The sequence below is a fragment of the Dromaius novaehollandiae genome, chromosome 1 (assembly GCF_036370855.1).
Source record: "Dromaius novaehollandiae isolate bDroNov1 chromosome 1, bDroNov1.hap1, whole genome shotgun sequence".
Classification (NCBI taxonomy): Eukaryota; Metazoa; Chordata; class Aves; order Casuariiformes; family Dromaiidae; genus Dromaius; species Dromaius novaehollandiae.
In genome coordinates this window covers 126,837,976-126,861,171 of record NC_088098.1, presented here as the reverse complement: position 1 = coordinate 126,861,171, position 23,196 = coordinate 126,837,976, and the positions used below count along the sequence as shown (strand labels likewise).

The 23,196-nt window shown below is 34.5% G+C and overlaps 1 protein-coding gene across 1 annotated transcript in view; it reads right to left on the bottom strand.

Moving 5' to 3' along the window:
• CFAP47 (cilia and flagella associated protein 47) overlaps window positions 1-23,196 on the bottom strand; it is a 386,437-nt gene that overhangs the window by 213,981 nt on the left and 149,260 nt on the right. Inside the window, exons 41-45 of the mRNA XM_064505814.1 lie at window positions 21,546-21,632; window positions 12,193-12,269; window positions 10,606-10,751; window positions 4,986-5,094; window positions 2,951-3,177 (exon numbers count right to left, since the gene is read on the bottom strand). Of these exons, the coding sequence (XP_064361884.1) occupies window positions 2,951-3,177; window positions 4,986-5,094; window positions 10,606-10,751; window positions 12,193-12,269; window positions 21,546-21,632 (646 nt within the window). The remainder of the gene's footprint in view (window positions 1-2,950; window positions 3,178-4,985; window positions 5,095-10,605; window positions 10,752-12,192; window positions 12,270-21,545; window positions 21,633-23,196) is intronic.

Sequence of the window (23,196 nt, the reverse complement as noted above, 5' to 3'; positions counted from 1 at the left end):
CAGAATATTCCCTTTACGACTGCCTGAAATGTTTTAGGAGGAATTAAGCTAATTAAATACTTAAACAGGAGGTAAGAAATTAATACTTACGAGTTGTAGAAGTAAAAAGTAAAATTTAGAACTTCCCTAATTTTTTTTTATTAAAAGGCAAAAAGCATTCACAGTTAGAGCTGGACAAGGTAGCAAGCTAGCATTTAATTTCTCTTTTTATGCCTTGATGTATATGGGGTGTATATTGATAGAATTAAATAGCACATGGCTACTAATTTTAACTTCTCTCTTTTTCTCTAAATCTTGAGATCTGCATCTTTGGCTGCTTATTACTTTAATGTCCTTCTTTCCTATCTCTTCATTATTTAATTTCTCTAACTGCAGCATTCAATGGTGATACTATTTGATTTTGTATATTATTCTTTAATTTGTACCAAAGTTTATTCAAGCACAAGAAAAAAATCTTCTAACAAATGGTTTGGATTTTGGTAGCAGCAGAGGTTACCTTTTCTGGGGTGGGGGGTGGGAGGGGAGGAACTGGCTATTCAACCTTGCTGCTACTAGAATCTTTCAGTGCCCAGGACTGTAACAGAACCTTTTAAAATTCTATTTCTAGCAGAACTATTCAATTGGCTGATTTTAATTTAACTTAAAAAGTAGGAAATAGAGGTGAATATTTAGTTAACGTCCCTGCTCCTTTCCTTTTGAATGTCCATTTCCAAGCTCCATAGACTTGGTGACTGTCACTTCTGTACTCTATTTGTAAATCACATAATACTGGCCCAATACTGGCAGCACTGAGCACAGAAGCAACAGAATAAGTTCTGATCAGTGCAACAACTGTTTCACTGGAAAGAGATAAAAATTAATTATTCTTCTAATATCTCTAATCAGCAAAGACACAATCAAAATATCTCTTTTTTCTTCCAGCAAAGAAAAGCATCTGTAAAAACATAGTACAAAAATATTTAGGACTTTTATCCAAACATACAGATTGGTCAAGTAAAAACATATAGTACATGTTACTGAAAATGTGTATCCAGTCTAACTCCAGAAATATAACCTATATTTATTCCTATTTTCTATGAGTAAGTAAACATGAATAAAATTTACACCTTAATAAGAAAGAAAAATGCGCAGTTATTTAGTTATTTATTCATCATTTTTACATACACAGATGGACTATGAAGTAGTAAAAACATAAGGGCACCTTTCCTTCTGTCCATCTATTTTATCACATATACTCATAAGAAGTATGTAGAAAGGTGGAAAGGAAACGAAAAAGTAAGAGATATCCAGAAATACTAGATTTATCTCTGATCTATATATTCCAAAGGATTTCATGGGCATACATCAAACTGCAGGAGCTTTGGATGGTCTTTTTTAGTGGGAGGGAAGGCAATTTAGTCAAACTAGAAGCATACTTCACCTTCAAACTAAATTGCAGCCCCCGCCTCAAGAAAGTTTCTTCAATAAATGTCACCAGAATTTGTATACTGACATTTTTATACAGACAGTAAGTGTGAATTTATGATAAAAACCTACTAAGAACATTTTTCATAATTTAATGTGTATAGTGAGCCACCATACTGAGAAGTATTTTTTCAGAGTATAAAGTCTTTTCTACATCATCGTACATCAGAAGTACTCCATTTTATTTCTGATGAACAATTATAAGATTTTATGTACATGCAGTAAAATACTTCTTTCTGCATATTATTTTTACCTCTCACATGATTACTGATACAGTGTTAGTATCCATCATTACATATTTCGTAAGTAATCTAATTATCCTTCACTGTTTTGTAATCCAAGCAACGTTCGAAATCACAATAGGTCTTAGCATACCTAGCAGTACAAAGACTACTCCTATTCTGTTCTCAGCCCTGATTAAATCCACAGCTTCAGGGCAGTCAAGTCTTTCATCAAGTATCTGTTAAGTGATGGTGGTATTACAGGACTTTAATTAAGAAAAGCTTATTAAATGTCACCGCAGCAGGGAAGTGGCTAACATCCAAAAGGAAAATGTTTGAGTCTAGATTACATGTTTAAAATTCTTGCCCTACTAAAAACATATCAGAGATTAGACCTATTCTTTTTTCTTCCTCATTTAATTTGCTGCATATTTTTTTAATTATCTGTAAACAGGAATTATACAGTTACACACAAATTTAGCAATATCATCAAGACACCAGGAAAATTTTTTTCCCTCTTAGCCACTGGAAATCATGAAGCACTGGGAGCCATATTCAGGGAGAAGTCCAGCTGGAAAGCTGGCATAATATATAGCTGCCCGGCAATCTGCCTGAGGCCAGGTAACATCAGGTTCACAAGGGAAATTAAACCATAAAACCCAGAGTTTGGCCATCATCTATATAAGGTTTTAACTTCACACAAGAAAAATGCTTGTTTATTTGGCAATGTTGCTATTATAAATTTATTCACCAATACTAATTGAATGTTTAAAGGAACAGTCTGCCTTTTTGTTTTTGTTTTTATCTAGGTGTTGAATTCTTGGGAAACTATCTCTAGGTTGGAATTAGGTATACATAGGGAGCTATAGCTCATAAGGAAGATTTGTAGTTTTCCAAAACTATTTTGGATTGACTGAGAAACAAAAGAAAGTCTTTTTACTTCTTGATTTATTTGCCAAGTCTGTTCTTTAATTAAAAAAAAAAAAATCCTATTTGAGAATTTTCATTCTCTATGAAAATGTACATAAGAGGATACTAATACAGATATTTAATACGTAGAGTATGAAAGGTTCTTTAACCAAGGTGTGTTTCCAGAAGCTAACTGAAATAATAAGTTAATCTTCTTTTTTAACTGTAGCTAAGATTTATTAAAGGAAGCACTTCCTAATAACATGAATGAGGAAGCAACTGCAGAATAAAAAATTCAGTCCTATAAATCAAGGACAACAAAAAAAATTCTAGTAGCACATTATTGTCTTTCTTACCTCTACTCTGGATAGCCCTAATAATGCAACTGCAGCTCGAACACTACTGCTCTCCAGAGTCCCTGTGATCTTCCTTCTTTCGTACTCAATAGTTGACATCTGCTGTTGTGCAGCAATGACCAGAGCCATTTCCTTTGCTTCATTGATCAATGGAATCCTCAGATTTTCTTCAAGAATCTGAGCAAGACCGCATTTCAAATACAAAACAGGCTCTACCCCACTCGGACCTGTAAAAATAAATAAATAAACAAAAATTGTAAAAATTGTCATTTGTCAGCTACTGTAGAGACCAACTGCCAAATGTTTTTTAAATCCCAAACCTCCAAAGACAAATCAAAATACAGAATTTCTTTGATATGTGCTAGATAATATATGCTATTTACTCCAGGAATATTTTTTATTTTTTTAATTATAATGAGAAAATAAAAATGAACATAGCCTGAAATCCAAATAAAAAGTTGCTTGTCATAGTTAATCAAACTCCCCAGGCCTTAGTATTACTGTTATCAGGGTGGTAACCCCCCGTTTTATAAAGTCTTTCTGGCAGCTATACAACACACTTCTATCCCTCTAGATGATGTTCTACTCCTCCTAGATGAAACCACCAGCAATGTAATTCTGATTGTACATGTTAAACTCACAATGTTTCCAAGTGCACTTCTCTGAGATCCACAGCTCTTTGTGTCTCTCACACATGCAAAATCAACATACTTCAAGGTAATGTTTTCATATTTCCACTTTAAAATATCTGTGGTAAGAAATCATTTTGGAAAGCATAATAGTGGATGAGGGTGCTTATGTGCACATGGCACCAGCAACAAGGTACTGGAATATCACAGTCTTATTTGGCACAGTGCACACAAGGAGTATTTTGTATGGCTTAGTTTTAGCCTTCACAGGAAAGGAACTGAGGCTATAAGATTAAATAGTTCATAGTAACAAGTAAGGAGTATAATATAGATTTCTGATATTTCATTCCAATGTCTTAAAGCAAAATCATCCTGCACTGTTCTGGTTGGCTTTTGACTCATAGTAGAGAAGGTTTCATGACTGACATATGCCTGTGCATTTTGTTTCAAGGAAAACTCTTCCATCTTGTGGAGCTGGTCCATGAAATAGAATGTCCTCAACTGTAGCTTACTCCAAATCTCAGCCTGATGTGGCTGGAGATGAGCTGATGGCTGAGATGTAAAGCTCCCAAAAACATTGTTATGAGAAGAATAATTTGAGGGTTATTAACAAATATTAACAATAAAATTAACAAAGGGAACTTGTACTAGGTAGGAAATGCCTGTGAAAACATAGAGGGCATTACATCTTTTTAAATATTAGGACTATTCATAATTAAGATTTATTTCTGTGCCTCATCACAGACTATCTGTAGAATATAGGTAGTCTCCCACTAAAAACAGAACAAAATCACAATTAAGAAACTACGGCCACTGAAAAACAAGACTGTGCAACATACTGTGACTTTTCTGTTATTTACACCTTCGATACCAATTTTTATTTTCTATATAGTGGCGAGCCAGTATAGGATGTACTTAGAACTAATGAGCAAATGGCCACATTATTCAATTAACTGCCTCAAGAAGAAGAGCCTTATTGTGTGCTAACATACAGAATTACTGGATTGTCTGTCAAATGGCAACGCTGTGTATAGAATTCAAGTATTTTAAAACTTTAAAAACCCTAAATAAAGACTTGTACTGGCTCATCTGGCTACAGACTAAAATCTGAAGTAGAAAACAAGAGAAACTATGAAAAATATTGATACAGACTATGTTGAAAACAATTTCACATGCAAGGAATTTCTGAATAAAATAACTACCAATCAGCTGCCACTCTGAAGAGAAGAGACTGGACAACACTGAAAGAAATAAAAGTCTCAGTTACACCATTACAATTCCTTATAAGCAACCACTCTTATCAGATCTATTCAATGAATTTTAATAAAAATGCATGAGAACTAAAAGATATCTGCAAAGAAGAATGATTTTCCCTATTTTACTCCTCCTCTTTTCATTTACTTTACCTTCTAATGTACTGCTAACACGCAGGACATTTGGACTATCCATTGGAAGCAGTCGTGAAGGCAAAGGCATATCACCCTGTCCCTCTACCAGGTATACAAATTCTCCAGTCTGAAACACAGAAACATACACTTTCTAATTCAGAAAGCAACTCATGCAGAACAAATGGCAAAACATTAAAACTAAAGATAATCTAGTAATACTGACGATCTGATTTACAACATGATTTATGTATTCAGGAGACCCATTATTTTAAAACTACTTTTAAATAAAATGATCATTTCAAACCCTGCTATGATAATAAAGTATCTTTAATTAAGCACATTAAATGTAAAAAGTCCAGAAATTTCAACAACGAGGTGAATCCTTTCCAACTCATCAGGTATTTAACTGAATGAGGATAACCTGAACGATAAATATCATGATAAAATGAAATTTAATCATGTGCAATTAGCCACATACATTTTAAATATATACACCAGCTGACTGTATTGCTCGTCACTATTAAGAACTTTTGTAAAAAAGTATTTATGGTAATTTTAAGCTAGTAAAATTTTTAATCTCTACAGGGGAAGAAAGAGCAGAAGTGAAAGCAGGTTAGCACCATGTACAAATTTTCCATTCAGAAGAAAGAAAGTTAACAAATTTTATTTATTTCGTCTAAATTAATGAAAAAAGCCTACTGAAGCATCTGAGTAAACACAAATGTGACCTAGAAAAAAGAAAGACAGTAATTTGCCACAGAGGAAAGGATAAATTAGTTAACAGAGAAAAAGCATTTTGAATTATAGAAGAAATAAATAGGGCATAAATGCAAGACAGAAAAGTATTACAAAAAGAAACTCATTAAAAATATTCCACACTGTGAAGATTTCAATATGAATGTTCAAAACTAAAAGATATCTAAATTAGGTATCTGAAGTATTAGGATTAGTTTATCAATCTAGACTAGGCAGGAGATTGTGAATAGATACACTACTATTGTTGTTTTGATGACTTCCTATTGTTTACTGCAAACTTGTTTGGACTACATCAGTTTCTGCTGATTGTGAGGTAAAGGATTAAATGCTGCTACAACAAGACATATAATTTGCAAGGTCATCCTTCAAGTTTCTGTAAGCTACCTCCTGTGAAATCCTGCCCTAGAAATGCATATCCTGTCCTTTATTCTTCATTCAAGATAGGAGGAAAATTATTTCTATCACTTAGTCCACCTGCTCACTAATGCAATTTTTTCCATCTACCATGGGTCAATAAAATAAGATAAGCCTGCTTTTTATTTTACCTTTATTCATAGCTTTGTCAGCCTTTTATGTTAGGGCTGAAAACATTGCACATATGTTTCTGACACAGCAGAAGGAGAGGTATTCAACCTTGATGGCATTTTCTCCCTTCCCTTGGTTCAAGAGTTCAGACAAATCTTTTTTTGAAAAGGTTTACAAACATATAGCAAAATTGGTTTCCCACACACAAACTAATAGTCACTCCTGGGAACCTATTTAAACAGGAATTATTTCTGTTTGACACAGTGGTTTGCCTCCATAAGGACCATTAACAAGCTCTCAGCATACAACTAATTTCATGAAGGTACTGGTTGCTAGGATGCCATTCTACTATCATTTACTTTCCTTATCATCACTGACATCAACATGCTTATGTGTGAAGAGAAACTCCCCTATTTCCCTCCTTGCTTTGAAAAAGTCTGGCTTTTTGACCTCCACAGAATGCAAATCTTGTTTTCTTTTTGCTGAGGTTTTTCTTGACGCTTTGGAAAAGAATGGGTATCCTACTGCATTTTGAGAGTTTAGGTAGTATCCATGGTTTTAATACTTTATATTTCTAGTTCTGATCAGCTGCAAATAGGAGAGCACAAAAATTTTGTAGAGGTTATTGTTGAAAAAAATAGTTAATAAAATAGCTGTTTAACTATTTCTAACTATTTATTATAATCCCATTCCTAACCGATATTTCAAAACAATGTACAACTACTAGGTATTTGCAGTTCTCCATGAAAGTCAATTTCAAATTAAGAACAACACATAGTTAAACATTAGTAAACTCTTTAATTTTATATTAGACATTCAGCTGTGAAAGTCTGGACTGCCACTTTTAAATTACATTTTCACAAACAATTATCACTGAAAAGGGTTGTTGACATGTAAATTAGCTCCCAGAAACAAAGATATAGAGACAAAAGCAACCTGATTATCTGTTAGTCAATACAGAATTTCTTCTCTGAAGAGATCTATGCTAATAATTTGAAGAATGTCAGTGTCATTTTTCTTAAACACAAAGAAATATTAAAACAAATCCTTGAGAAATGTTATTAAAAAATTGTGCTGTCATTTCAAACATTAGAAAAGCTAACATCTACATTCTTTCAGAAAAAAAAATCAAGGAACATACTTAAGTAAGCCAGTGAAATGGAACCAATGTAGCTTCTTGCTTTTATCACATAAATGTAGTTGATGTAATGACAGACAGTATTCCTAGTCAGACTCAAGTATTAACTGGTGATTTGGATCTCAACACCTTCTTCATTGATTGCAATAAAGCAACATTCTTATTCTGACTACTGTTTTAGCTCATTTGTCACAATGGGTAGGAAAGGTTGGTAGGAAAAAAACTACAGAAATAATGAATTAAGTCATTTGTAAGATTACATGCAGCATAAGTCCATAATTGAACGATATGAACTTCATAACTATATGAAGCCACTTGATCTTCATACGGCTTGGTAGCTCCAACTGTTGGTTTGTCCATCAGAAAATGATATGTTTGGAATATCGCAGCCATATACACAATACCTAATAAAGCCAATTTCTTCCTGTGCCATTACTGAATTGCTCTAAAAACATGCTAGCTATTTTGCAGTTTCCTCCTCCCCTTGGAGATTTACCTCATTGTCTTGCATACACTGCAATTATGTGGATGGGACTTAGTTTTTCTAACCTGAAGTGCTATTTATCAAAAACTTTGCATGTTCAGCAGCCTTTAAATGCATTACACCTACTTAGCTAAGCTGAAAGGAGTGGGAGTTTGAGAAACGGTTAATATATAAGACACAGCAGTGGCTTCTCAGAGACTTTAATACTTCCTGCTATGACAAGATCAACTAGTCAACTAGTCAACTAGTTCTTTGTTATGTCTAATTTTAGATGTTTATCACCTCTGTGGGCAACATCTTATGGTTTTCAGCAGCTATCAGAAATGCTCTTTCCCTCCTCACCTGAGGGCTAACTGTTCTACAGCTCTGATCACAACTCCTTCTTGATTTGCTTCCTTCACATAAATGCATTGTCATTTGCCTTCTCTTCATTAAATAACTTTGTTTTTCAGGCTCTATATTCTGCCTAATGTAGCACAAGACTCTTATTTTCAGTTAGGGCATAAAGTACTGCTTCTAAAAGAGAAATAAAGAGGGAGAATGCCAGTCACAGAGATTTAAAGAGTATAAAAGCATAGCAAGTAAAAGAAGATTCTCAGATCCGCTCCCAGAAACCAGTAGCTTAGGGATTTCCTTATCTGGAGACTGCATCTAGATCATTACACTGAATAAAAACTGATGAACTTAACCTTCATGAGTATAATTTCTATTTGAATTAATTTACAGTTTAGCATCTGAAGTGTCCTGTGACAGTTGAACTCCAGAAGTCAAGTATGCTGTGTACAAAAAACTACTTACTTTGGTTCAGTTTGTATCTCCTGCCACAATCATTCTCTATTAACTTTCTGCAAACTACTCATAATTTTATGTACCTGTCATGTCCCTTAACCATCTTTTTTAAGTTAAAGAACATTATCCTTTCTAGTAACTGTCTCCATGAAGAAAGAATTTCATACATCTGATCATCCTTCCTGGGTTGTTTTTTTCTGCTTCTATTATGTTGTTTGCTGGAGTGACTAGAACTACACACCATATTCTAGATCTGTCCATCATAGATCTTTACAGGGGCATACTGAGTTTTCATTTTTCAATGTCTATTTCTTTCCTGATAATTTTTTTTAATGATGATGAGCATTGGTTTGATTTTTCATTGAACTATCCACAGTGATATTTATCCTCTAACATGAGGACATTTATACAACGTTTTTGTGAGTGATTCCCTGGTGCCTGTAAGGGAAGGCTATGGCATTAGCTCATTTCTCATTGTAGGCATTAACAGACTGTCCCTCTTCTACCTCTCACAAATTTTCAAGAAACTCAAGTGAACGGTATGTTTTATAAACCTTCCAGCCATGTGGCTTTATTTCTTAAAAATGGCCAGTGGTTTCAAATACCCAACAGGGACGGACAGACAGACTTGGATATCCTTGCATTAGTTTCATTTTCCTTTAAAGAACAGGAAAAAAATAAGAGACCTAGTAAAAACAAACACTGAATATAGCTTGACTGAGAACAGTAGCAGAGAACAATAATAGTCTCGTATTTTATATCAAGAAAAAACACAGAAACTCAGAATGTGCAGGAGAAAAAGAATACTTCATTTAGTTTTGGGGATATTGTTAGACCATGAAAATGTGGCAGAGAGAATGGTAAATATATGTAATTGCATAGAGGGAAAGCTGACATCTGGAGGTTGTATTACAAAAGTCAGCAGCAGAATGCAAGCCTTGAGATCAACCACACACAAAAGAAGATCTGAGAAAAAATAGGGTGCTGAAAAACATTGACAGCTGACAAAAAACAACAGAGAAGTTAAAGAGGTGGAAAGATGGACTTATAAAGACACAGAAATAAGAAGATTGAGACTACTGAGATAAAGGACTACATGGACATCAAAGAAGCTGGCATGAAAATTTTAAGTTGTGAAAGCTGGCCGACAACAGGTCTTGGTAATTTGATTAAACTGAAAGTCAGTATTCATGTACATTTTCAAAAGTTTTAGCTACAGTGGTGACAAGGACTGAATGGAAATCAGATAGGCAAGTAGTTCAAAAAAGGAGGAGAGAGGAAAAAAAATTTTCTACTTTAAATGACAGTATATCCTTGATACAGTAGAAAATACAGGAAAAAGTACAGTACAGTAAACACTATATCCCTTCCCTGCCTGTATTTCATTAACCTAAGACTAAAGCATCACTCTTAAGATCACCCACATTAAGACAAATGGTTTAAATTTCCTATTTGTTTTGTAGTTGAGTTGTCTAGGAAGGCCAAAGTAATATTCTTTATAGTATTATTAGTAGTAATGATTTTACAGTAAAAGGTAACTCACGGCGTTCCATACAATTCTAACTCTATGGAGGTTAAAGGGCAGTGACATTTGGTTTATATTCATTAGCTGCAACCTGTAACCTTATGCAAAAATGTTGCCTATGTTTGATCAATTTCTTACGTAACATTTTCCTCTCAGAATTATTGGAATATAATACTTTAAACAAGAAATGAAAGAAAATATTTCCATTTTCAAAAGGTAGCATATACATCACATCTTTGTAATTGTATACACGTAATTACCCTAAAATTCATACATAACCAATTAGAATATTCATTTACCGTGTTTACACAGAATTAGCAAACATATCTGAAAGCATGAAATTTTACAAAAATTATCTTGATTCTTGACTGACAAGGTTATCACATAAAAACCACCTACAGAATATACTTTCTATTCTTACCAGTTCATTAACGAGAATGACAGTGCAGTAACGTTTTTCCAGGTTAAAGGGAAGAAAGTCAATCTCTAATCCTGCAGAACTTCTGCCTTCCAAGAACAGTGTTTCCACTGGACTGAAGAATTCATGCAGGACACTGGATTGGCCAGCTGTTAAAGTAACTTTTAATGGTTGTTTATATACAACAGAATAGATTGTAAAATAATGTAGCTACCTGAGTTTAAAAGTAAAGATACTGTAAACAATGTGCTGTAGTAATCAGCATTTAAGGCACTGCCAAATGACACCTGTGAACATGCAGTAATACTGCATGCTTTAAGTATTACATAGACACATTCTGCTAACTAATTTCATTCCTATTCTGTGTATAGAGACAAAACAATGGAAAACAGAGTGCCTCTCACTATCAAAAAAAAAAAAAAAAAAAACCTCTTTAAGAATGTACAGCCTATAAGCAAATAACTTCTCCTGCTAGAAAGAACAGTACAGTACAATATCATTTAAACAAATAATCTTGTTCTCAGTGACAGTAACTACATGTTATGTTATAGGATGAAATCCTCCAGAACAGACAAAAACTAAATTTTGCTAAGCTTACTTTCTATGCATCCTTTCACAAAAACATTAAGGTGACAAAGTGCTGAGATGACAAAGTGCTGAGTGTCATGAGACCCCAAGAATCTTATCGGTGAGTCTGGCAGTCTGACTACTTTCTCAATGAATGTTCTTCATCTGCTGAGCCCATTTTGATAATAAAGAATGCTTTAAAACCTGACTTTCATTCAACCATGGCCAGCTAACCTTCCAGAAGGACCAGCTGACTGAAGAGTAGAAGTGAAAATGCAGGCAATAGAAATGAAAAAAGACCACATGAGAAACCTTATGTCAAACTCAGGACAATTAAGTAGAACTAATTTACCCCAAAATAGCACCCAAGAATCAAACTGAAGGAGGCCATTTCCCCACACTCACTACTTTTCCTCTTCATAGTCAGAAATTGTTTTCCTAAGAAGGAAAACAGGAATTTCCCAATATTCCCTCTTCAACCAACACTTAAGTTTGATGTGAATTTGATGTCTCCAAAATTTACATTAAAAATGACAAAAACATCTTTCCAATAGTACCCAAGCACCATTTTTACCCTTCCATCAAATAGGGTAAGGTAGTCCTAGCAGTAAGTAATTTCTGAATAAAAGAAGGCATAACTCAAAGTTTGTCTCCTGTCAGAGCGTTTCTCACCCAAGGTATGTCAGACTGTGGAGCAGACAGAACCAGTCTTGTGAGAATCCTCCCACCCCACTTAATCTCTGAATACTGGGAAAATAAAACCATCTTCAAAGAAGTATCATTTATTAAATAATTTTTTTGACAATGATCTCCTTTTTATTATGGCTGTTCACTATGGTAAAGTCATCAGGACTACAGCACAGTTTTAGAAGCCACTACACTAAATTAAATATAAAATATCAGATGATAAACTCTCCTATAAATAGTAACTACTGAGAATATTTCAACTGTCAAAATTTTGCTTATGCACATGCTTTAGCTGATGCCGTAGAGACAGGAGAGAGATTTTGCAGAGGTACTTACAGCCATTAATGTAGTTCTCTTCATTTAGATCTTCAGGTACTGCACTACCTTTATAGTTTAATATGTTATTTTCGGAACTAAAAGGGAAAAACAGAAACAAAAGACATACTCTAAAGCTGGACATTTCTATTTTTAATAAATAGCTTCTTTTCTTTATGAATAAATACTGGAAAAGCAAATGTTTTCAAGAAAAACATTTTGGAACAATTTACCCATCAGGGATATTAAAAGCCTTCTCTTCTGCTTAAGTTAGTCATATTTATAGCACAGCCATCACATCCTACCTTCAATTAATCTGTGTGCTCTCTCTGCAGTAGCCATATAAACAAAATTTCACATTAAAAAATACAACTCCAGTTTTAAAAACTTTCTATGATATTTAGTGGAAAATCAGTTTTAACCACTGCCCAATAGCACCTTTTTCAGTGATCCTAATGCCAATTCTTCTCCTTATAGTTTCAATACCCTAAGAAATATGCAAAGAAAAACTGTCCCCTGGTGCATCCTGAGGTGACAGGCCTTGCATTCCTCTGATATCCTAGCAGGTTTCCAATCAGTCTTTCTATTTTTTTCCCTAAAGCTATTCTAGAAATTCATCTAAAAAACCTCCAAACCAAGTTCAGGTTAGATATATTGTTCTCACTTTAGGACTCCTATGTATAGCTCTTGGGGACATGTCTTTAAGCTTCTTCTCACAGAAACTGATTTGCAAAAGTAACAGTCTCCTTATCAGAACACAGTGCAGATGTTAGCTTTGCTCCTGCCTAAATGTCTTTTTAAGCCCCAAACTTTTCCCCATTGACCTTCTTCCTAGCCCAGCTCTGTTCTTTTTTTAAGGAAGAAATATTCTGCTTTGTTCACAATAACTCAGTTACCTCATCCAGGCACAATGATGTGAGCTAACTGAACCAATTTTATCTGGCTATATATGGGCCACAGTGCCTTAACACAACATTAACATTTAGGAACAATAACAGTAAGACATTCTAAGTTAGATTTTTTATATTAATCACAATTCTAGGCTAGGTATCCGTATGCTATAGAATCCTTTTGTTGTTGTTGTTGTTGTTACATGCACGTATAGAGAAACATTTCACGTTTATTAATTTAATTAGAAAGCATATCAGTAGGTCATATATGAAAAAATGAGAACTACTTAGCAAAAGATGGTTCTAACCTATGGCTCAGAAAAGTCTGGTTCAGTCTTTGGCTCAACTATGCACTTATGGAAATTAAGGCCAGAATTTGTGGTTTAAACTCTATCTTGTGTTTAAGCTCTGGTTCTGCTACCATCTGGAACAGAACTCTGCCCAGTTGAACAAACAAAAAAAGGGACAGCTTAAATGTTTTCATCTATAATTTATGATAACTAACTAATTAATTCAAAGAGCTGCCTGCATATGTTTTCTTTATATATTTTATACAGATCTCATTTTCTAAATTCCAGCTTAAAAATAACATGCACATTGAGATAGATATTTATTCAGACTTTTAAATCAGGTAGCCACATTAGAGTAGTAAAAAACACATCACAACACATCTTATTATAAAATAATAGATAACTTTACAAAAAGTTATCTAATGTAATCAAGCCCCAGTAGAAATCAGAATTTTGGATAATAATATAATAAGCGATTTAATAAGAAGTCTACTTTTTCTGTTATTTAAGATAGGATGTTCCTGCTTTTAACAAATGAAAGCCATTAATCTTGCCAAAACATAGATTTTACACTAAGTCTAAGAAATGTGAACATTGATCAACATTCATTCCAGCTCATGCAAGGTCCAAATCTAAATTATCAAATAAGAAAATTCATGTTGAAATTCCATAATCACGTATGCCAGGGTTTCCCGAACTGCAATAAAGCAGTAGTACACAAACTATTTAAAACTTGTGAACAAACATATACATATATATATACATATATATGTATACATAGAGCAAGAAAGAGAGAGAGATCATTTTTTTCTTAGAGGAAAAAGGACACAAATATTTAGGGGAAATAAAAATGCAGCATAGACAGCTGAACATTTGCATATGTCATGGCAAAAGATACAGAGCTGATGCTGCCACTGTCTCTACATGGAATAACACATTTCTCTTAGAGTGCTGATTTCCAAACAAATTTGATTTGGCATCCCAAATCTGCCTTTTTTTTATATTGAAGTGGAAATTAATTACCTAAAATAGATTTTTTCTAACATTGTTTAAATGTATTGTTTTACTTCACGAAAATTATTATACAAGAAATTACTGAAATTTAGTTATGCGCACATGGTTTACAACCTTTCTGTTCAGAGAACAAGTACAAACTGGGACATAAATTTTGCATGACTTTCTGTACAAAGGTTAATTTTTCCCTTGGCTCTCTGAATTGGGGAATTTATACCACACAATGAGCAAAAGGGAGTGTAAAATCCCCACCTAAACACCTTACTCTTTTCATGGTAATATTGCTTTACAGGTATATTTGAAAAGAACAGATATACTTGAGAAACAACTTACAAGAAATTCTTTGTTTATTCCTATCCCTCAAAAAGCAAATTGTGCTTCTTACCATCTTATTTCCTTGATATTACTCAATTTTTTTTTTTTTTATCCTTGCTCACAAATAATTTCTACCACTCTTAACAGGAGTTAAGAGTGTGCAGTTATGTTTAAGGAAGGACGGTATTGTTTAATTTACAAGCACAGGTAAGAGCTTATAGATGCTGCAAAACTGTATTGTAATGTATCTCAAAGAATTACTACAAGTAGATTTTCAGCTCTAGACTCAGGTTTAATATTACCCGCACATAAAAGTCATTCTCCCCGAGCCATAAAATTTGATGAACCAACTTATAGCAAACAATGATTACATACTGCATTTGATAGCTATTGGGTCTGTGTTAAAATAAATTGTTAATCTTGCCAGGCTAAGAAAGAATCACAACCTTAAATAAATGGACTTGTAAAATTCTCACGAGATGTTGTCCTGGAGACTCATTTTAATAGCTATACATAAAGGCCATTTTTCAGAAAGGAAAATGATCTCTGAAGTATGTGAATATAACATACTATTTATTCTATAGTTGCAAATAAGTATTTATCTCACATAAAAATATAAAAATATAAATTTTACATGAGTCATCTCTTTCATTGTTTTATCTTTGATTCAGAATGCCCCCCCATGATTGCAGAAATTGAGACTGCAGCAGAAGAATCATTGTAAAGATAATTAACTGTTCAAATACTGTATGAAGAAATAACCTAATATTACAAGGAACTATATTACACACTGAGACCATACAGAGTACAACACAGTTGGGGTGAATTGAGTAAATCCTATTTTCAGAGACAAATTACAGAGAAATTCCTTGCACTGATTTGATGTGGTATTGAAGGTCTCTCTCTGTGAGTTTATTCTCACCCAAATGAAATATGCACCTGCAGATGAGTGAGTGGAAAGAGAAAGAAAACAGTGTTGCGGAAGACGTACATTTTACCTCATTGCTGTTTTAAAACCAAAAGGAATAGCAACTCATATAGTAATAAAAAGAAAAGCACTATGATTAAGAACAAGAGAGATAAGAAACATGGTTATGTCCTCAGACTGGCTCAATACATCCCCTTTTAAAAATGGGTTAGTCTGTTCTGGCAGAACAGCTTAATGCTGCCATAAATTACATCTATGAAGACAGTTTGTTATGGCACTAAGCCCAAAGTAGTGTCCTATCAGGCCTTACATACCAAGTATTCTGCTCCTTGTTAACAGTGAAGTCTACTGCATGGAAAGCATCCCTGGTAAAGAAGCCCATACGAGCTCCAGCATCAAGCTTATTCATGTGTTGTGTGGACACAATGGTCAAGGATCAATGCCCTACTGGAGACTAAGCACCTTCCAACACACCGTGGATCAGGTCTCTAAGTCAAGCATTAGAAGTGCTTCAGTTTAATGGAGGGAGTGGTGACCAAGCAACTTCACAAACTGTTAGGGGCAAAGGCTGGTTAATGAAGAAGCCTCTCAATTGCTAGGTACCGAGTCCCAGCTGGGACAGAGTAAACGGCAGGTACAAGTACTTTCACGTCATTTTAGCAATGATTTAGTCTAACCTATTCAGATTTGTTCTTAAAAATTACTTATATACTGGGGCATTGGTGAAAAATAACTTAGTAGCCTCACCTCTGAGCTGTTAGTTACTACTTCCTACTTAGTACTATAAAGTGGCTGGCTTGCCTTGTTAGCAGCTATGCCAGAAATCAAGATCAAAAGCAAAATCATCTGATCATGTAGTCATAGCCATACATGCGCAATGGTGCACCAGTCCAGGACACTCTTAGGTCCAGGGTCCAAAGAGGTCAATGACTCTGTTTTCAGAGTTCAAAATATGTTTTCCAACATATTCTCACACCAGAAAAATTACTTTGTTTTCTGTATTTGGAGCAGAATTTACTAGATGATTTTTTTCAGTCCCTTCCAGTTCCAGATTCTATATATGACTGAGGTGAACATAAAACTAAAATGCCAGGCATCATGGGGAAATCTAAGTCCACTAGTAGCTGCTTCATCCAATAAACTTGGAAGACAGAAGCAAGTAGATGTTTTAGAGAGAGAAGGGATACAATGAACTGTTTACTAATGCCCTGAGAAATATTGAAACATTTGAAGAGAAAACTCATATGTAAGATATTAGCCAGTTTCCACACACTATGGGATGTTGCTTATGATCTCAGAACAAAGATTAGGATATAAAGTAAAACAGAAGCTCTCCAAAAGAGGTATTAAGACTTACGCTAATAGAGAGAAATTTCTAATCTATCAAATATTAATCAGAATTGTGATGACTCCTAGCAGTCCATTTCTAAAATACATTTGCTGAAGACAGCATAAAAAGTTATTAATGCTGTACTTCATAATCTATATTACATACGGACACAATACAGCCTTTTATATCTTCACTTTGTTTATTCTATGAGATAAGTAAATACAAGCATTCTGCCTAGCATAACTCTTTCCTTGATACATGAAACTGCCTAGAACAGAAAGTAAAACAACAAAACTTAGGAAATATAAAATATTTGGAATTCTTGGTGATATTCCTGGTAAAAAATTAAATAAATTAGCATTAAAAAGCTATATTCTGCAAAGCTTGACTTCAAGTTCATTAATTACCTTTTCCTTCTTTGCTTCAGAATGAGTTTTTCCTGCCATAAAAATATTTAACCACATTAATGGCCTTTTTCCAAGTCAACTTGTGCAGTCATGAGCCATCCTAATGATTCATCCACACCTTAACGCATGCACTACACTGATTATTCACGATCTTGGAATAAGACTACTAGCGAATCCTTAGTACTTTCGTTACCACTTCCTAGTTTTATAGAAGGGAAATTATGAAAGAAAAATTAACTAATAAATGTCACCTTGAACTTTTACCGTCATTCTATACTGTTTTATGGACATCAGTCAAACTACCTGCATGCTTGAAAACTACTTTATAAGAAGTTTTATATCCAAATTCCTGGGCCATGCAGCATGCCTTTCTCCACCTGGTTGTCCTTCCACAGATAGTAGATAATGTGGGCACAAAGGTGTTGGCCACAGAGAACAACTGAAGTGTCAAGGGCTTGGAAAAGCACAGAAGAGTGCACAAAAAAAAAAAAAAAATCCAGGCACATTTGTTATAGTATATATGAAAGAAAAACTGTACCAGCCATATAAACAAAAATTTGCTCCATTCAAAAATTAACTCAAAGAAGTACCGTAAGCAAAGGAAACAAACAAACAAAAAAAAAACCCAACTTGTCCACTAGGATAAAAGGACCTTAAACTCTCCGGCGTTCTCCTCACAGGAGCTTTCTCCTATCCCAGAAGAGATGGCCCAGACACCATGGTTACTGAACGTCCATCCCTGCTTCTAGTAATACACAACTGACATATCCCATTCTCTACTAGAAGGCTTGTCCAGCTAGTTGGAATTGGGCAGGAATTACACGTATGACTTGACTGCAAATGCCTGGGATAGCATATATTCCTTTGGAGGATCATGTACACTAATTCACAAGAAGACAGTACTTTTTACAATTGGCTGGTAGCCAGGCTCTCATGTGTGGTATCTTGCTGGCAAAACTGCCAGACCATCTCACTTGCTGCAGTTGCTATCCAAACTCAGCCAAAATGGTCCTTGAGCTTTGGAATAGCCTACAGCATCCTTCCTGAGTCCTTCAGGAAGACTGGTCATGGCAGAACCACAGGATACACCTGTGAGGAAGGTCCTTCCCTAGGGTCCTCCTCTGCTTCCTGGAAGCAACCAGCATGGACAGGTCTATGCTTACTGTACCACTGAACGATAGCCTTCTAACCAAACATGTCATTCAGCTCCCAATGGACAAAGAGGTCTTGCCAACTACTGACACCCTGCATCAGACATGGGCTACTGTCAGTTTTTTCAGCTTAAACAGCACTGTTTCCCAGTAAGGCTACAGCTGGTCTGGGCTCTAGCCTTATGCTGGGGTATCTTCCCAGCACGATAAGCCTGTGGACTCACACTGACTAAAGGGTCAGTCTCCTCTTTGCTATTGATGAAATAATTCTGGGTGCCTGCAATGCTGCCAAGGGGAACAGTGGCAGGTAAGAGGGCTGCCTGCCAGCCAAAGCTTGTTACAGTGAGGTTGAAAGGGGACTGACACATCTGGGGGGCACAGTATAAGGACGCAGTAGAAAGTATGAGACCGTGAGACTCATTGGGAACATAGCTGCATGGATGATCAAAAGGTTAGGATCAAAGCACACAGATGGGACTATCGCAATAGAATCATGTAGACACAATCAATCATGCTCCTATTTAGAGTGTAAGCACTTTGATTTTTAGATTATGTTTTAAGCTGAAAGAGCCCTTAGACCAAAGGGCCCCTGTTCTGTAGATGGCGTTTTCTGGATTTACCAAAAGAGATAAAATGATTGCAGATACAATCTTATTATTGATAAGTAATATACTGCAGACATGTCAATTCTTTTAACACAAATTTCGGAAGTTTGTTATGTTCCATTCAAGAAAGACTCGTTCTTCAATCAATCTTTTTAGACTGATTTATTTCTTAGCAATAAATTAAGCTGAAATATGCATGATGATGAAAAATTCTCTTCTGATTATTTCAACAGCTTCTCATACTACTAGGTACAATTTACTAGTAAAATCTGTAGACATCAACGGAATTACCAGGGTGGCTCTATTCTTCTTTTTTTGTACGAGGTCTTGGAAAGTACTTTTAGACAAACACTGTTTTGGTCCTGAGAGAATTCTGAGTAAGGTTTATACAGTTTTCTAGTTCATTTTCTTCTCTTGCTTAAATCAAAAATGGGGCCATATGTTAATGGTACTTGAATTCTAAATGTCATCCATCTCCCCAACAGAACTGACAGCACAGAAGATAGAACACTAATTCTTTATTACATCACATTTTGAATTACATTCAGAAAAGATCAAATGTCTTTTTGGCAAAAAACATGAGAAGTAATGTCTAATCAAATCAGTCCACCATTTGTTTAGTCAGCTGACAGTCTGGACATCTTATCAGAATAAGCTGTAATTATGATCATGCTCATTTTTTTCTAATATGCATTACATGAAATAGATATGGTTGCTACAGTTACCTGTAATTTTTGTACTAAAATCATTGTACTGAAATTGGCTATTCATTTCAAAACTCAGAATCATTAATTGCTAAAGGTTCAACTCTTGCAGCACACCTGATAAGTGTAGCTTGTCCATGTAAGTGCACAGAGCACCCAGGACACAGTGCAGCTCACAGAACACAAACAAGGGACAGAATGATACTGAAAGCATCTACCTAAAAAAAAAAAAAAAAAAAAAAAAAAAAAAAAGTAGGTAACAGTGTTTTGGTGGCTACAATATTCTTTCTGGATAGTGTTTTGGGGCTGGGGTATTTCACACATTCATTGCAAGAAAGTTGTTCATGGTGTATTTTCAAAGCTAGATATTGCTTCTCCTCTTTTGAGAAGAAACTTGATTTGTTAAGCTTTGGTTACCTTTTCTGTGGATGACTTTTCACTTCCCTTTTTTTTTAAAACAAAAGATACTATACTATTCCAACAGTGGATTATGAAGAACTACAAGTAGTTCTCTTTAGCTGAATTGCCTAACATATGAATGCAGCCTCTATTGTTAAAAAGATAGAATGAACACTTAATATTTCACTCAATGATTGAAAAATAACATTATTAAACTCTGACAATTATTAAAACAATGGTGCAATTCTTAATATCTGACAAGTTCAAAAAAAATGCATTAGGTATTTGTTCTTCCTCTGTGGTAGGTCACTTCTAGGGAATGCCACAAATTTTAGTTCTCAAGTAGGTTTTCAATTGTCTCTTTTGCCTTTAACCCATGCCTTTAATCAGTGTTTCTGATATAATCTCCCCACTTCAATGCCCATAAAGATTTTTGCCTGTTCACCCAAATTTCCTGATATTTATTACATAGTCCAACAATTAAAGCCAGTGAAGATAGAAATACTTTTTCTTGGGCTATGAGTCTTCTTAAGCATGCATCTTTCCTTCTGTTGTATTTATCCTTGACTTCCATTCCAATTACTCTCTGCTATTTATCCTTTGCCATTTTATCACCTTTATCATGCTGACTTTGAACTCTCCTTCTCCTCCCACATTTCCTATGTCAGAAAATCTGTCCATGGTGAGCTAAGCAATAACACCCAGGCACGAAATTATACTAGCTTATATCTATATTTCTGCATTAATCTCCGCTCGTTCTGTCTTGCAAATCCATCTCCAATGGCCTACTGAACCTGTAACATTTTAGACTCCTGCACAATTCTCCAGCACAACTCCAGAATTCTGTAGACTGCCTATCTCTTACTCTTGCACCTTCTAAAATCGTGGCCTTCTTCATTCCGAGAATCAAAGCTATTCCTTCTACTTTTAAGGTCCTAATAAACTGGAGGTAGTCCATCTTACTGACATTTCTTGTCAGCACTTCTTTCAGTTACCTAAGTCACCATGGTTGCCCCTACCACACCATCAACATTTCAGCTCTAAATCCTACTTTCTCTATCACTTCTTCCTTGTGGCAAATTGCACCCATTCCCACATCACCCATGCTCAGAACATTTTCATCCATTTCAGATTTAAATTCAAATATTTATCTCTTCTCTACGGCTTATGAACAAATCATCTCTAAAATGTTTTAATAATATTACATAATTCTACTATACTTTTATGTCCTCACCTATAATTCTTTATAACTGGTATGCACAAGCTATACATAAAGATATTACACTAATAAAATTGTATAATTCAATATTGTATAATTAGCAATTGATATTAAAAACTTACCTAAATGTTTTCTCTTGCTTTACTTCCCTGGCTTGACACACTTGCTCTGGCCGACTTAAGTAACTTGTGGATTCCAGCAGAATGACCCTGGAATATGGAAAGTACTTACAATCTCTTTATTTTTAACTTGCAGAATGAAGAAAAAAACTGGTCTATTATAGCTTTCAAATTAAGGCTTGTTAAAGAAGCTTATTGTTTGCATTTGGGGATGCTTTAAAATACAGCAAAATTTAAAAATGAGATTTTTCTCCTTAAATAGATAGTCTTCTTTGTTTAACAGTTCAAAAAATTTTGCACAATTTAAGCCATGGAATTTTTAAAGCTTACGTAAACATGGAAAATCGTGAGACATTTATTCAAGGATTGTTTATTATCCTAAACCTCATTAATATCATAGATTGATCTGTAATCATAGCAGAAGTTTACAGCCATGTCATGACATGCACATCAACTTGAAAGAAATTTTTTCAAAAATTTAAAAAAGCAACATTTTAGAAACAGAAAAACAATGCACATTTCAAGACTGAGACAAATCATATATTTTTTTAAATTGGAAAAAAATTTCTAAAATGTAATTCACACCAAGACTGCCACTAAATTAAATGAGTGAAGAATTAATTCATAGAGATTTGAGGAAAAAAAGTAAGTTAATTTTCTTTTGCTTTCGTAACTAAAGTGTGAATCTATTAAACTACAGTCAATTGTGTTTTCACTAACAAACCTCAAACAATCACTTCATTTTTCCTAGAAGACTCTGATCTTACTTGCTTTTGTGTACACTACATTGTGCGCACTTTACTTCCATTTTAGGTAATGGATAATTCATTGACCTACTGCTAGTTATTACCCAAGAATTACAGTTGTTGTATCATTGTAAAATTTCTGTTATATAGCACCAGCACACAATTTTTTCACCTTAAACAAACCAGATTTCTGCATTTTCTCTCCACTCACAGAGGACAGCAGAAACAGAAGGAAGATAACAGACTACACAGTAAAAATACAGAAGCCAATGACAACAAGCATTGCACCAGATGAAGATCTGAATTCAAGGTCTTCAGTGGAACCACATCAATACATATCAGCATTAATTGATGCTCTGCCCCACAATTTAATCTGCTATTAAAAAAAACAGCACTGACCATCAGATACTGTAATATCTTATGACATAGAAATATTTTTCTATTCCTGGGTAAGAAATAGCTGCAGTACTTCACAGAGAAATGCAATTGATGATTTTGAAAGTATTTAACTTGTTTTACTTAATGAAGTACAAGTATTCAGTAATCTTTAAAATATATATATATACATGAATATTATAATCTATGAATTGTAAAAACAGAAAACATTACTTAATTGATTGAACAAGTAGCACCTAACAAACAACAGAATGCCAGGAAAGGACTGGTTTAGGATGCAATATTTACAGCTTTTGGAAATATCTGACATTTGCTACTTATGTGACACAAGTTTAAAGAGGCTCATCTTTTTAATCTGTCCTTTTTTTAATAGAGTGCTATGTTATACATCTAGTTTTAAGATTTTCAGCACTATTTTCTATAAAAGAGCTACTGCTTTGGTATCAGAGGTGCACTTCTGCATGTTATTTGCAGCTAAGCAATACGCCCCTCATGGAAGACTAGATGGCTCA